This window comes from Onychomys torridus, chromosome 9 (assembly GCF_903995425.1).
Source record: "Onychomys torridus chromosome 9, mOncTor1.1, whole genome shotgun sequence".
Classification (NCBI taxonomy): Eukaryota; Metazoa; Chordata; class Mammalia; order Rodentia; family Cricetidae; genus Onychomys; species Onychomys torridus.
Genome location: NC_050451.1, coordinates 92,994,257 through 93,006,649, shown reverse-complemented (window position 1 = coordinate 93,006,649; position 12,393 = coordinate 92,994,257). Strand labels below are relative to the sequence as shown.

The 12,393-nt window shown below is 42.0% G+C and overlaps 1 protein-coding gene across 6 annotated transcripts in view; it reads left to right on the top strand.

Moving 5' to 3' along the window:
- The first annotated feature begins 2,473 nt into the window (after window positions 1-2,473).
- Rbm26 (RNA binding motif protein 26) overlaps window positions 2,474-12,393 on the top strand; it is a 77,712-nt gene continuing 67,792 nt past the window's right edge. For 5 of the 6 annotated variants that reach the window (XM_036199951.1, XM_036199950.1, XM_036199949.1 and 2 more), the window contains exon 1: window positions 2,475-3,053. In XM_036199951.1, coding sequence (XP_036055844.1) covers window positions 2,983-3,053 — 71 coding nt within the window. In that variant the 5' untranslated portion in view covers window positions 2,475-2,982. Of the gene's footprint in view, window positions 3,054-12,393 lie in introns of all 6 variants that reach the window. The other variant, XM_036199954.1, reaches the window with a different exon arrangement.

The window sequence follows — 12,393 nt, the reverse complement described above, 5'->3', positions numbered from 1 at the left end:
ACCACGGAAGGGAGGGAACTGCTGTCACTCAGTGGTGAAGGAAAATGTCTTGGAAGTACAGGGCTTCGTCTTGTTATTCAGAAACACAGCTAATCCTTCTTACTCACAGATTCTATGTTCATGCGTTTTCTTCCTCTTGAGAATTGATTTGTAACCCCCAGACCAATACTGGTGGTGGTTTTGCAATGGACATTTGAGGCCAAAGGCTGAGTGGTTAAAAATTCAGGTTCAGTGATGTTTATGTTCTCAGCTAAGGTTGGACAAAGAGACATTGTTAATATTCTGATCTGCCCCTTGAAATCCCTCCCCTTGGTGCCCTGCATCCTCACATAAAAGCCTCATTCTTTTGAGAAACTCCTCCCCCCCTCTCTCTCTCTCTCTTCCCCTCTTCCTCTCTCTCTCCATCTCCCTCCTCCTCCTCCTCTTTCTTCTCTCTCTTTCTCTGTCTCTTTCCTATCTTTCTCTTAATCTGTTATAATAAACTCTCCATGTGCGTCTGGATTGTGAAGCACTGGCTGTCTCCGCCATGCCCACACGTCTCGTGCATCTGCTCAGCATGTTTCCCTGCACGCGGGGGATACCTTCGGGGGATTCCCCCGCCCCCCACGTAATAATTCATAACTGACATCCTGCCTCCTTTTCACAGTTCACACAATGGAAACAAGGCCCTGTCTTGTGTTCTATTTGGTGCCATGTTTTATTTTCTTCATTTATGGGCTTTTTGCTGATGATTTTGCTGTTTAAAATGCCCCTGCGCTCCATATGCAATAACGAGCTACTCTCCATGGTCCCTAAAAAGAAGCCGCACGGTGGTGGTGGTGTTGCAGCCCTGAGGTAGTGTCACAAGCCTTTAATCCTTTTTTTTTTTTCTTTCTTTTTTCCCCCCCGAGCTGGGGATCGAACTCAGAGCCTTGTGCTTGCTAGGCAAGCACTCTACCACTGAGCTAAATCCCCAACCCAAGCCTTTAAGCTTTAATCTCAGCACTTGGGAGGCAGAGGAGGGCAGTTCTCGCTGAGTTCAAGGCCAGCCAGAATGAGTTCCGGAACAGCTAGGGCTGTGACACACAGAAACCCTGTCTCGAGAGAACCAAAAAAAAAAAAAAAAAAAGTGATGTATTTTACAAAGAAAAGTACATGAATTTTATGAGCTTTGTTTAAACATGTGTTACAATGCCAGTGAACAGGAGTTCAATATTGATTAATCAACAATACATATAGTGACTTTAAACAGAAACATGATTCTCAGCAATAAAATATTTATAAATTATATGTAACCCAAAGTTTACTATTTTAATAACTGTATGTATACAACTTTATGGCATTAGATATAGTCAAACTGTTCAGTCATCGACACCATCCATCCCAGAACTCTATTATCGTTCCAAACCGAAACTCTGTATCACTGAGACGTGTCTCCCAAGTTCCCTTTCCATTGCCTCCCAGTCCACCTTTCACTCCTGGGGACCGTTCTACATTCTCTGTCCCTTGTTCCTCTAACAACCTCTATATTTATCTTTTCCTATCTGGCTTATTTCACTTAGTTAAATCACTTTAACCAATACCTTGGCTATCCATTAGTTTGATAATTAAGGTATTTTATTTTAGAGCAAACGTCTAGCTTTGCATTGTATAATCTCAATTAAATCTTAGAGGACTCTCCACTCCAGCAAATTATAAATTCTGTCTCATCAGGAATTATTTTATGGTTCGCCGTGTCTTTAGATCGTGAACTATTTTCATTCCACTTGCAGTCTATGGACTTTATAGAGTCTTTGCTAGTCTCTTAATAATATTATTATTATATAATTCTATTATATAATAGAATCAAACTTGTTGGACCACCCATGATATATATATATGATGCTGATTTGCAAACTCTGCTTTAGTACATTGTAATTTCTTGGAGAAAATGTTGAGTCTTTTCTAAACGAAGAGAATTGAAAACGTATCAAAACTGTCTTTAGCTAGGTTGGAAATCACGAAGGTTAACTCCTGTTTGGGGGGGGGGCATCCACAGGCCAATAGACCTTTGCCAACGTCATGTACTTTTGGGTAAGACACTAATCCTCGGGCGGTCTCGGTGGGTATCAGAGCAGTCTGTCTTTACCCATCGTGTGCACAGGACAGCACACACAGAATATGGTACTGGGAGGTGCTGAGATAACAAAGCAGGCTGCACAGTGCAGAACACCTGCAAACGGGGGTCCGCCTTCTCAAGGAGCCCTTTCATCTGTCCATTCATGCCGACCCAAGCACGGTCCTCTCAGAGGAGAATGTTTGGGAGTCAGTGTCCTTTCCATCCTCGTGAAATAAGGCGGCGCTTGTGGTTATTCATCCCGAGGACCGAGGGGGTGAAAAGGAACTAAGGCCTCGGCCCACGCAGAGACAAAACACACTCCCGCATTTGCTCGGCGTACGGTCCGGCGGACTTGCGTCTCTTCCCAGCATGCTCCGGGACTCACCGCGAGACTCCGATGCATTCTCGCGAGATTTACCGGCAGCCATCTTCTTGGGGGTGCTGGAAGCCGGGAAGACCCCCGAACCGTCCCCATTGAGCCGCCCTTCGTCCTCGCTCTCTTCACCTCTGCTCTGCCGCGTTGCCAACCAGCACCTCACCCCGAGGCTGAGAGGGAAGCCTGGGTCTAAGCGCGTCCGGCCGTCCTCCGGGAAGATCCACTGGGGAGCAGGGCAAGGGGGAGGGCCCGCGTAAACCGTCGCCGCCTCAGCCTGGGGCCGGGGGTCCGCGGAGGGGCAGCTCCGGGTAGCAGGTGGGCGCGTGGCCTGCGGCGGCCCCGCCGAGCTGCTCGCCGAGCGCGGCTCGCGGGAACCTGCCAGCGGCACCTCCCACCGCGGCCCACGCGGACGGCGCGCGGAGGAGGGGGCGGCGGCGGCGGCGGCGGCGGCGCGGCGACGGCGGCGGCGGCGGCTGCTACTGCGACCTGGGCGAGCGCAGCAGTGTGACCGGCCTCGGGGCCGCGGTGGATGGTTTCTAAGATGATCATTGAAAACTTCGAGGCGCTCAAGTCCTGGCTCAGCAAGACCCTCGAGCCCATGTGAGTATCCCCGGGAGCTGTCCTTGCAGGGGATGCCGCCGCCGGGCCGGCGGACGCACAGGTCGCTGCGGCTTCCTCCAAGTGTGCGGGTGGCGGAGGCCAGAGCGAAAAGCAGGGGTCCCAGGGCTCTGTTTTCATCCGCTCCCTCCACCTTGGCGCCCCGGTTCGAGATAGCCAAAGCTGGGGAACTGTGCTGTATTTTTTATCGCTGACTGATCTTTGAACCGGTGTCCACTGCTTTTGTTTTCCCGTTACATGTAGAGGGATACCAAACTTCCCCCGTACATCTGTGTTTGCTGAGGGCCTTCACATGGGTGTCTTTGCATTTTCATGAATGCTCGCAATATCATCCTGGCCATAGAGTATTTTACATTGTTTTCTGGAACGAAATGAATGACTTTTGTTAGGGATTAGGGCAGTTCGAGTTTAAACTTCAGGTTTCACTTACAGCCCCTCTAGAGAAAGGCCACGTCTTCCATGTGGTGTCTGGTTCATACGCATCTCTCTTAACGGATTGAAGGTGTAACAGGTGCTAATGTGCCCAGAAGGGGGGTTTTACTGGGCACATTAGCACCTGTTACACCTTAACCCCCCTTTTGCACTCACACCTTACTCACTTGGAGAAGGAAAAAAAAAATCAAGTTTCTCTCTATATGGGATATTTAGCACTTTAAGGAGAAATTCAGTCGTTCGTGCAACCGTTGAAATGTCTTAGGCTGAGAATTTTTAGGATTTTTTTATGGATTTATTCAATGCAAAACATGATAGGTAAATTTTTTTTCGGTATGGTTGATTTACAATAACTGGATGCAGCGGCAGATAATTCACCTATTTAACACATGTATTAAAATACATGTATTTTACAGTGTGCTGAGGGAGGTTTTGGGTTTAGAACTTTAACATTACCAGGTTAACAAGATACAATAAGATAGTATTTCAGCTATGACCAGTTATGGCCATTATAATAGTAGTGGATCGTGTAAACGTGCTTAGAATGGGGCATCTTGAGCACTTACTTGTTGGAAGCTGTGTGAGCAGGTAATACTTAACAAAATTAAAGAGGAGAGGGACTCTTCTGTGTAATAGTCTGAGGAAAGAATTGTTGTAGATGAAAAGTCCTGCTAGAAGACATGGGTCCTTGATTTGTGTGGAGAAGAGAGAAAGACAGTGAAGTTACAAGTAGGCAGGGCCAAATCATAGGGGAGCTTTTAGGTCAAGGTGAGGAATTCAGATTTTATTTAACATATACTAGAAAGATGGGTTATTTAAAGCAGACCAGGACTGACTGGACTATTGGATGATAGTGGAGACAGAACCAAATGTATTTCACAAATAGATCTGATAAAACATGCTGATAGAGCAGGTGGGGAAGATAGGGAAAGAAAAATCAAGTATGATGGCCCAGAGTTAGTTTTAACAGCTGGATGGTTGGTGTAGGAGGCTGGAGTGGGGGTTATAAGGTGACCAGCTGTTAGTCTTAGCAGTTTAGTTGACTAGAATGGGATAGAGAGGTTCTATTTCAGAGAGCTGGAGGGGATAGCCTAGTGGTGGCATATGCGGTGTGCAGAGCCATAGATGAAATCTTCAGTACCCTCCACCTCCAAATAAACAAAAAAGACCTTTGCTTTCAGTGGATTGGAGAGTAACATGTATAGCAGGTGAGAGGGAGGACCCCAGAGCCTGAGGACTAGCCTTGAACTGTGCCACTGCCACTCACCTACAAGTTGTGTAGTATTGGATAAGTTGCTTAACTCACAAGTTGTATGTAGTATTGGATAAGTTGCTTAACTCAGTGCGTGTTTTCATCTTTGAAGAGGGAAACATAGTGAATATATATAAAGAAAAACTTAGAATACTGCCCAGTTTGTAATTGGCACGTTTCAGATCAACTTGATTGCCATCTCATGTTTTTTCACTAACCTACAGCATAGATACTTAGTGTGTATGCTTCTAGTTTTTTTTAATTAAAACAACAGCATGCTTATTGTAGCAACTATTCAGATGTCTGTTACTTTCCATGATTACAATAAATAGTTTCTGCTAGTAGAGTCTATACAGTGGCCCTTTCTAATGTACATGTGTTCTCTATTCTTCTAGGTGATGATGATCTATGAAAGCTTAATTATTTACCGTCGTGGTTTCTAATGTGGCTTTCTTTCTTCCTTTCTCTCTGTCTCTCTCTCTCTCTTTCTCTCTCTCTCTCTTTGAGACAAGGTTTATCTGTGTAATAGCTCTGATTGACCTGTAACTTGCTTTGTAGACCAAGCTGGCCATGAACTCAAAGAGATCTGCTTGCCTCTTTCTCCTGAGTGCTAGGATCAAAGGTGTGCACCACCACTGCTGGGCAAATGTCTGTTTGTTTGTTGTTTATTTTTTTTTTTTTAATGTTTTTTTTTTTTTTTTTTTTTGCTTAGTGTTGACATGTAATTATAAAATATATACTGTTTGAGAAAGTGCCTTATGAAGGAACATTATATAGTTTTTAGCTATTCATGACACTTTTGTTTTTTGATAAACCTGAATTTTGAATGAATTAGAAAATTTTTGAGTACTTACTCTGTACTAATCAGAGTTGGAAATAGTATGTGGCAAGGTATGAAATGGCTGTTTTCATTTGTTAGGGAAGACAGATGCTGAACAAGTAATTGCAATACTGTGTGTGGTAAAGAAGTCCAAAGTGCTTTGGAAATACATTAGGTAGATGTCAAGAAAGGCTTCTTTGAAATGGTAACATTAGATCTCAGCTTGGATGAAGAGCAGCTTTCTAGGTTTTGGAGAACAGACTGTATTGAATGTCCTAAAAATGAGTTGGGAGAAAATTGTTTGGAGGAAATGAACGAAATTGGAAGAACAGAGGGAGAATAAAAGTGGTTAGGGACAGGAGAGGAGCCAGATCACACAGTACTTTGTTGAGTCACATTAATAATTTTGTGGTTATTAAAGTTTTTTTAGGAAGCCTGGGTTAGGGTAGGTGAGTTGGTGAGTGATGGAGAATCAGGTATGCTGGGAAGCTTGGCTGCATTTCCAGCCTCAGTGGCAGATGTGTACATCTGTTTGTTCCATTTTAAGTTCTACAGTAGCAGAGTTCTGTTCTTTTTTCACAAATCATTGAGAATTTAGATATTAAAATTTCCTCTTGAAGTATTTAGACTTGAAGTCTTTTGATTTCAGCCATCTGCTTAGTCAGCCCTTCCTCCACTATTAATGTCTTTTTGGTAATGTGAAATCCTAATCCCTTTCCCCTAAAATAGGATCTTTGTCATGGTGATTCGACCTTAAAGTTAGCATATAAAGTAATGGGCTTTATTATGGCGTGTGTGTGTGTGTGTGTGTGTGTGTGTGTGTGTGTGTCTGTGTGTGTGTGTGTGTGTGTGTCTGTCTGTCTGTCTGTCTGTCTTTGTGTTTATTACTCCTCTCTAACTGGCCTTGACCCCACTCTCCCCATATTGCACTCTCTTCTCCTCTCAGATAGTCTTCCTGAAGTGTACATATCATGTGTTCCTTTACCTCTGTAATCACCCTCTCCCTCCTAAGATCTCTCTTTCACATGCTCACTTGGTCTCTGTCTCTTACACGAACATACACACTTAACACTTAGATTCTGATGATGAGAGAAAATAAGTAGTCTTGTTCATTCTGAGTCTGGCCTGGTTCACTAACTATAGTGATCATGATTTTATACTTTATGGATGAAAAATATTCCTCTCTGTAAATGTATCACATTTCTTTATCCATTCATCTGTTGGATATTTTGCTGGTTCTGTTTCTGAGGTATTTCTAATAGTGAAACAATAAACCTGGATGTAAATGTTTCTGTGTTATGTTGAGTTAAAGTCGTTCTGGTGTATACCTAAGTGTGGTATAGCTGGGTCATAACCATTAAGCTTTTGAGGAACTACACACTTTCTTCCATAGGGGCTATACCAGTTTACATTCCCACCACCACTGTAGATGACTTGTTACCTTACGTGGTCACCAGCATTTCTTGCCATTTGTTTTCTTTATTTGTGTATTATATGTATATGGGTGCTCCATTTGCTTGTATGCCTGTATGATAGAAGAGGGGATCAGACAGAAGAGGGCATCAGATCCCAGTATAGAGGCTCTGAGCCACCACGTGGTTGCTGGGAATTGAACTCAACCTCTAGAGGAGCACCCAGAGCTCTTAACCACTGAGCCTCTCCAGCCTGCCTCCCCTCCCCTCCCCTCCCCTCCCCCCCCCTCCCCTCCCCTCCCCTCCCCTCCTCTCCTCTCCCCTCTCCTCCCCTCTTTCCTTTCTCCTTTCCTTTTTCCTTTCCTTTCCTTTCCTTTCCTTTCCTTTCCTTTCCTTTCCTTTCCTTTCCTTTCCCCTTTCCCCTTTCCCCTTTCCCCTTTCCCCTTTCCCCTTTCCTCTCCTTTTTCCTTTTTCTTTTTTCCTTCTCTTTTCTTATCTATCTATCTATCTCTCTCTCCCCCTCCCCAGACAGGATTTCTCTGGCGTCCTAAGATTCACATTGTAGACTATGCTGACCTCGAACCGCTGCCTCCTGAGCATTGGGATTAAAGGCATTCACCACCACTGCCTGGCTGACCTTTGTTTCCATTCTGCTTGGGATTGAGCCAGAATCTTGAAGCCAGTAGTCCTTATCAAGTATCTTTTCCTACTGCTGTACACTTGATATTTTGAGACAAAGTTTTTCATTAAGCACCCTTGATTTGGCTAGGGTTAGGTGACCAATGAGCTCTAGGGTCTACCTGTTCACCACCCCAAACCCAAACTCCAATTTTTTTTTTGTTTGTGTTTTGTTTTTCGAAACAGTTTCTCTGTAGTTTTGTTGACTGTCTCTGTAGACCAGGCTGGCCTCGAACTCACAGAGATCTGCCTGGCTCTGCCTCCCGAGTGCTGAGATTAAAGGCGTGCACCACTACCACCCGGCCCAAGCTCTAATAATTCATGTCTTCATACTTTTAAGGCAGGCATTTTACTGATCTCTCCAGTCTCCTGAAAGCATTTTAATTTGTTTCTGTGATGGCTAAGGCTATTTATTGGCCGTTTGTATTTCTTCCTTTGAGAACTATCTTCTCATTTATTGGTTGAATACTTTGTGGGTTTTGCAGTCCTTTTTGCAATCTAGTTATTAACCCTGTCCTGTTCTCTAGGTTCTTTTCACTCTGGTAATTGTTTCCTTTGCAGTACCTCTTAATTTCAGGTAATCTCATATGTCAACTCTTGGGCTTATTTCTGTTGCTATTATTAAGAGTACTTTTCAGAAAGTCCTAGTCTGTAAATAAATCTTAGAGTGTTCTCTGTGATTTTCTTCCAACAAGGCTTTAGGGTTTGTTTGTTTGTTTTAAATAGAAAAAGTTTCTTTCACTAATTTTTTTGTGGGCTTGTTACCCTATGTGGTAATTTTTAAAAAATCAGATTTTTTTTTTTTTTTATATGAAGGGATTCCTCGAAATCCCTTTCTTTACTGATAGAATTGGGGAGAATTGTTTCCTTGTACAGTTAGAAGAGAATGAGACACATCTAAGAGTCTACTGTCTTCCCTCCTTCCTTCAATACTGCTTGATTGACCACACATAGCTTACTCCTACTGCGCCCACTAACATTTGCATGCATTGCTGGTGTTTTTATTCCCTTTATTTGATGAGTGTTATCTCTGTTTTGCAGGTGATGATGACAGTGAGGCACTGAAGTTGAAGTTAAGATACTAGCTCATAGTCAATTAAATTCAAGCCTTATTTATACTCTGGAGCAGCAGTTTTCAACCTGTGGGTCTTGATCCTTTTGGGGGTCGAATGACTCTATGACAGGTGTCACTTAAAACTATTGGAAGACATATTTACATTATAATTCATAGCAGTAGCAAATTGCAGCTATGAAGTAGCAGTGAGAATAATTTAATAATTTAATGGTTGAGGAACTGTATTAAAGGGTCACAGCCTTAGGAAGATTGAGTAGAACATGCACAGCTCCAGAGCCGTGCATGGAGTATGATACTGCATGGTAGTGGGGTGATACTTTCTTTCCATGATGGTATACTTTTCTTTTTTCTTTTTCTTTTTCTCTTTCCTTCCTTCCTTCTTTCCTTTTTTTTCCTTTTTCTAGAGACAAGGTTTCTCTGTGTAACAGCCCAGGCTGTCCTGAAACTTGATTTGTAGACCAGGTTGGCCTTGAACTCACAGAGATCCACCTGCCTATGCCTCCTGAGTGTTGGGATTAAAAGCATATGCTACCACACCTGGCATTACTTTTCTTTTTAAACTATTAGACTCATTCACTGTAACCCCTTTGAAAAGGAACAAGGTTCTAAGGTTCTAAAAGCATTACGTACAGTTTGAGAGATACTTCCTTGGAGTTTTTGTAGTACTTTTTGTTTTTTTTGGCTTATATTTGCTATTAATAAGTACTTTTTCAAAAAAACTCATTAAGATTTACTTTTTTTTAATCTTAAATTATGGAAAAATTGTTCTTTTGTGTTTGCACAATGATCTTTTTTTTGGTTTTTTGAGACAGGGTTTCTTTGTGTAGCTTTGCACCTTTCCTGGAACTCACTTGGTAGCCCAGGCTGGCCTCAAACTCTCAGAGATCCGCCTGGCTGTGCCTCCTGAGTGCTGGGATTAAAGGCGTGCACCACCACTGCCTGGCACACAATGATCTTTTTACCCTAAACCTTGATTAGATTTTCTTCTTAATTTTTTCGTACTGTTGAGTAGCTTCTTTGGCATAGTAAGTTAGTTTGCACATTAAGGAAGAAAAACTAAGCAAAAATAGCAAAAACTATACCCATACTTTTCTTACAATTGCATTCTTGCTAGTTTCCACTTCCTGTTTTTATGAGCATCTAATTTCTGCAAAGCTAAACTTTCTTTGTGATTCTCTATCACATTGCTTATATTTGCCCCTTTTCTCCAATTTTTAAATAGTAAAAATTCATTGACAGCTTATTCTACGCTGATCATTTTGCCTTTATTGAATATGAACTGGGTTCCTCTGTTAAAGATGACAAAGTGAACTCTTAGGACTATTTAGTAGCACACCTTACTAGCTATGAATATACTTTCCTATCTCCTTTTGATAAATGGCTCTCAAGGCCATATTCTATTGCCGCAGTCTGTTGCTTGAAATCTATATGGTCTTTCAGTAAAAATCTCAGAGCCAGATATTGGGGTAATGCTGAGAGATCAGAGGAACAAAGGAACAAGCCACTACCACATCTCACCTCGCCAACTCCATGAATCCTCTTACTGAAATCCACTGAGTCCTCACCCAAAAGGGGTCCACCCGAAAAGGTCTCTCCAGCCGAAAAGAGGCTCTCAGCCAGAAAGCTTTTCAGCTGAAAAGGCCTTTAGCCAAAAGGGTTTTAGTTTCTGTCTCCTCACACCTTACATACCTTTCCCCGCCCAGCTATATTACTTTCTTCCTAGTGCTGGGATTAAAGGCATGTGCAGCTACTGTCTGGCCTCTGTATTTTATTTAGTGGCTTGTTCTGTCCTCTGGTCTTCTGGCAAATTTTATTAGGGAATACAATATATCACCACAGTGGTCCTGTGTGAATATAGCCATTAAATGATGGTGCCCGACTCTAAAAGAAGGCATTTTGATTCTGAAGCTTTGTGTGGTGGTGCTTCTTGACTTTAGATTGTTTATATGTATATGTGTTGTATGTCAGTACTAAAATAGAGATCTGATGTGATCCATTTTTCCCATGAACTTATCTGGGATCTATCTAGTTGGGGATTGACTCTTTCCAACCATAATTATATCACTCTTTCATAATTTAAGACATGCATCACAAGCAACATACATGTTTAGTAGTTAACTGTTACTTGTTTTAGCATCATTCTTGAAATCTGGCAGGTGAAAACCAACTTTGCCTTTTATAGTTTGTCTTCTTGTTCTAGGTAGCACCTAGTACAATGTGTGTGACATAGACCTTCGTTGACTGAAAATCTGAATGACCAGCTCGTTTGTATAAAATTACACACTGTGTTACCTTTAGAGTAGCTGACATGAGTAGCATTAAAAATACTTCTTTGGGCCTATTTCCCTTTTTATTTCACTATGGAAACATGTATTTGCTTACTTGTGTGTGCTCAGGCACCGGCACATGGTGGCCATTAGAAGACAGCCTGTAGGGGTGGATTCTTTACTTATGGATTCTGGGAATTGAACTCAGGTCATCAAGCTGGGTGGCAAGCACCTTTAGCTGCCTAGAAATCTCACCAGAATCCTCTTTATTTCATAGTACCTTCAGAATTAGGATTTTTTTTTTTTTTCCATTTTGTTTTTTCCTAGCAGGCTGGTCTTAGTCGTCCCCAAAATTGGAATTAACGTGCATTTGTCACTGTGCCAGGCTAAGATTTGAAGTTTAAAGCTTAAATTTAGTTAAAATAGTTTAGTTTTTTTTTTTTTTTGACAGAGCACTGATGAGTTCATTTTTACTAAAGAAAATGTTGAGTGTGTGTGCAAGGCAGCTAGAAATGGAGCTAGACAAAAGTAATAATTCTAATTATATATTAATTTTGGTTAGTGGAAGAGTTAATACTGTGTAATTAATTATTGGCCATGATATTTATGCCCATTACTTACTTTATTTCCTTACCTTGATAAATGCCTCTCAAGACCATATTTTATTGCTGAATCCTATTTCAGTTTTCCATTTGAATTTTGAGTTACTAAATTTAGTGGGGTTTTTTTTTTGTTTTGTTTTTTTGTCTATGTGTGTGCCTTATGGTACTTTTCAAATAAAATTACTTAACATCCATAAATCACAAGATAGGAAAACTATTGGGAGCAAAATGGATATATTACCTTGTTTGGTGTATATGTGTTGAAAATAGCTAAGTCAAGCTTGAACAAGTTTCCCAGGTTTCCTTTCTTATTTCTTTCCAAAGAGAATGAATGAGTTGAAGTGGGTGATGATAAACCTTTCTTACCAAATCTATTACCTTCTTACTAACTTATTTTTGTGAGAAAAAAATTATTTTTAGTGTATGCCTTAGTTAGGGTTACAATTGCTGTGATGAAACGTTATGATGAAACACAACTTGAGGAGGAAAGGGTTTATTTGGCTTGCGTATCCTGAATTACAGTCACAGCCAAGGCAGGTACTCCCAACTAGGTGGGAGCCTGGAGGCATGAGCTGATGCAGAGACCATGGAGGAGTGCTGCTTACTGGCTTGCTCCACCTGCTTTCTTGTAGAACCCAGGGCCTCCAGCCCAGGGAAGTCCCCGCCTACAATAGGTTGGGCCCTCCCTCATTAATCACTAATTAAGAAAATACACTAAGGCTGGCCTGCTTTCACCCAGTTTTGCAGTTGAGGGTCCTCCCTTCAGATGACTAGCTTGTGTCAA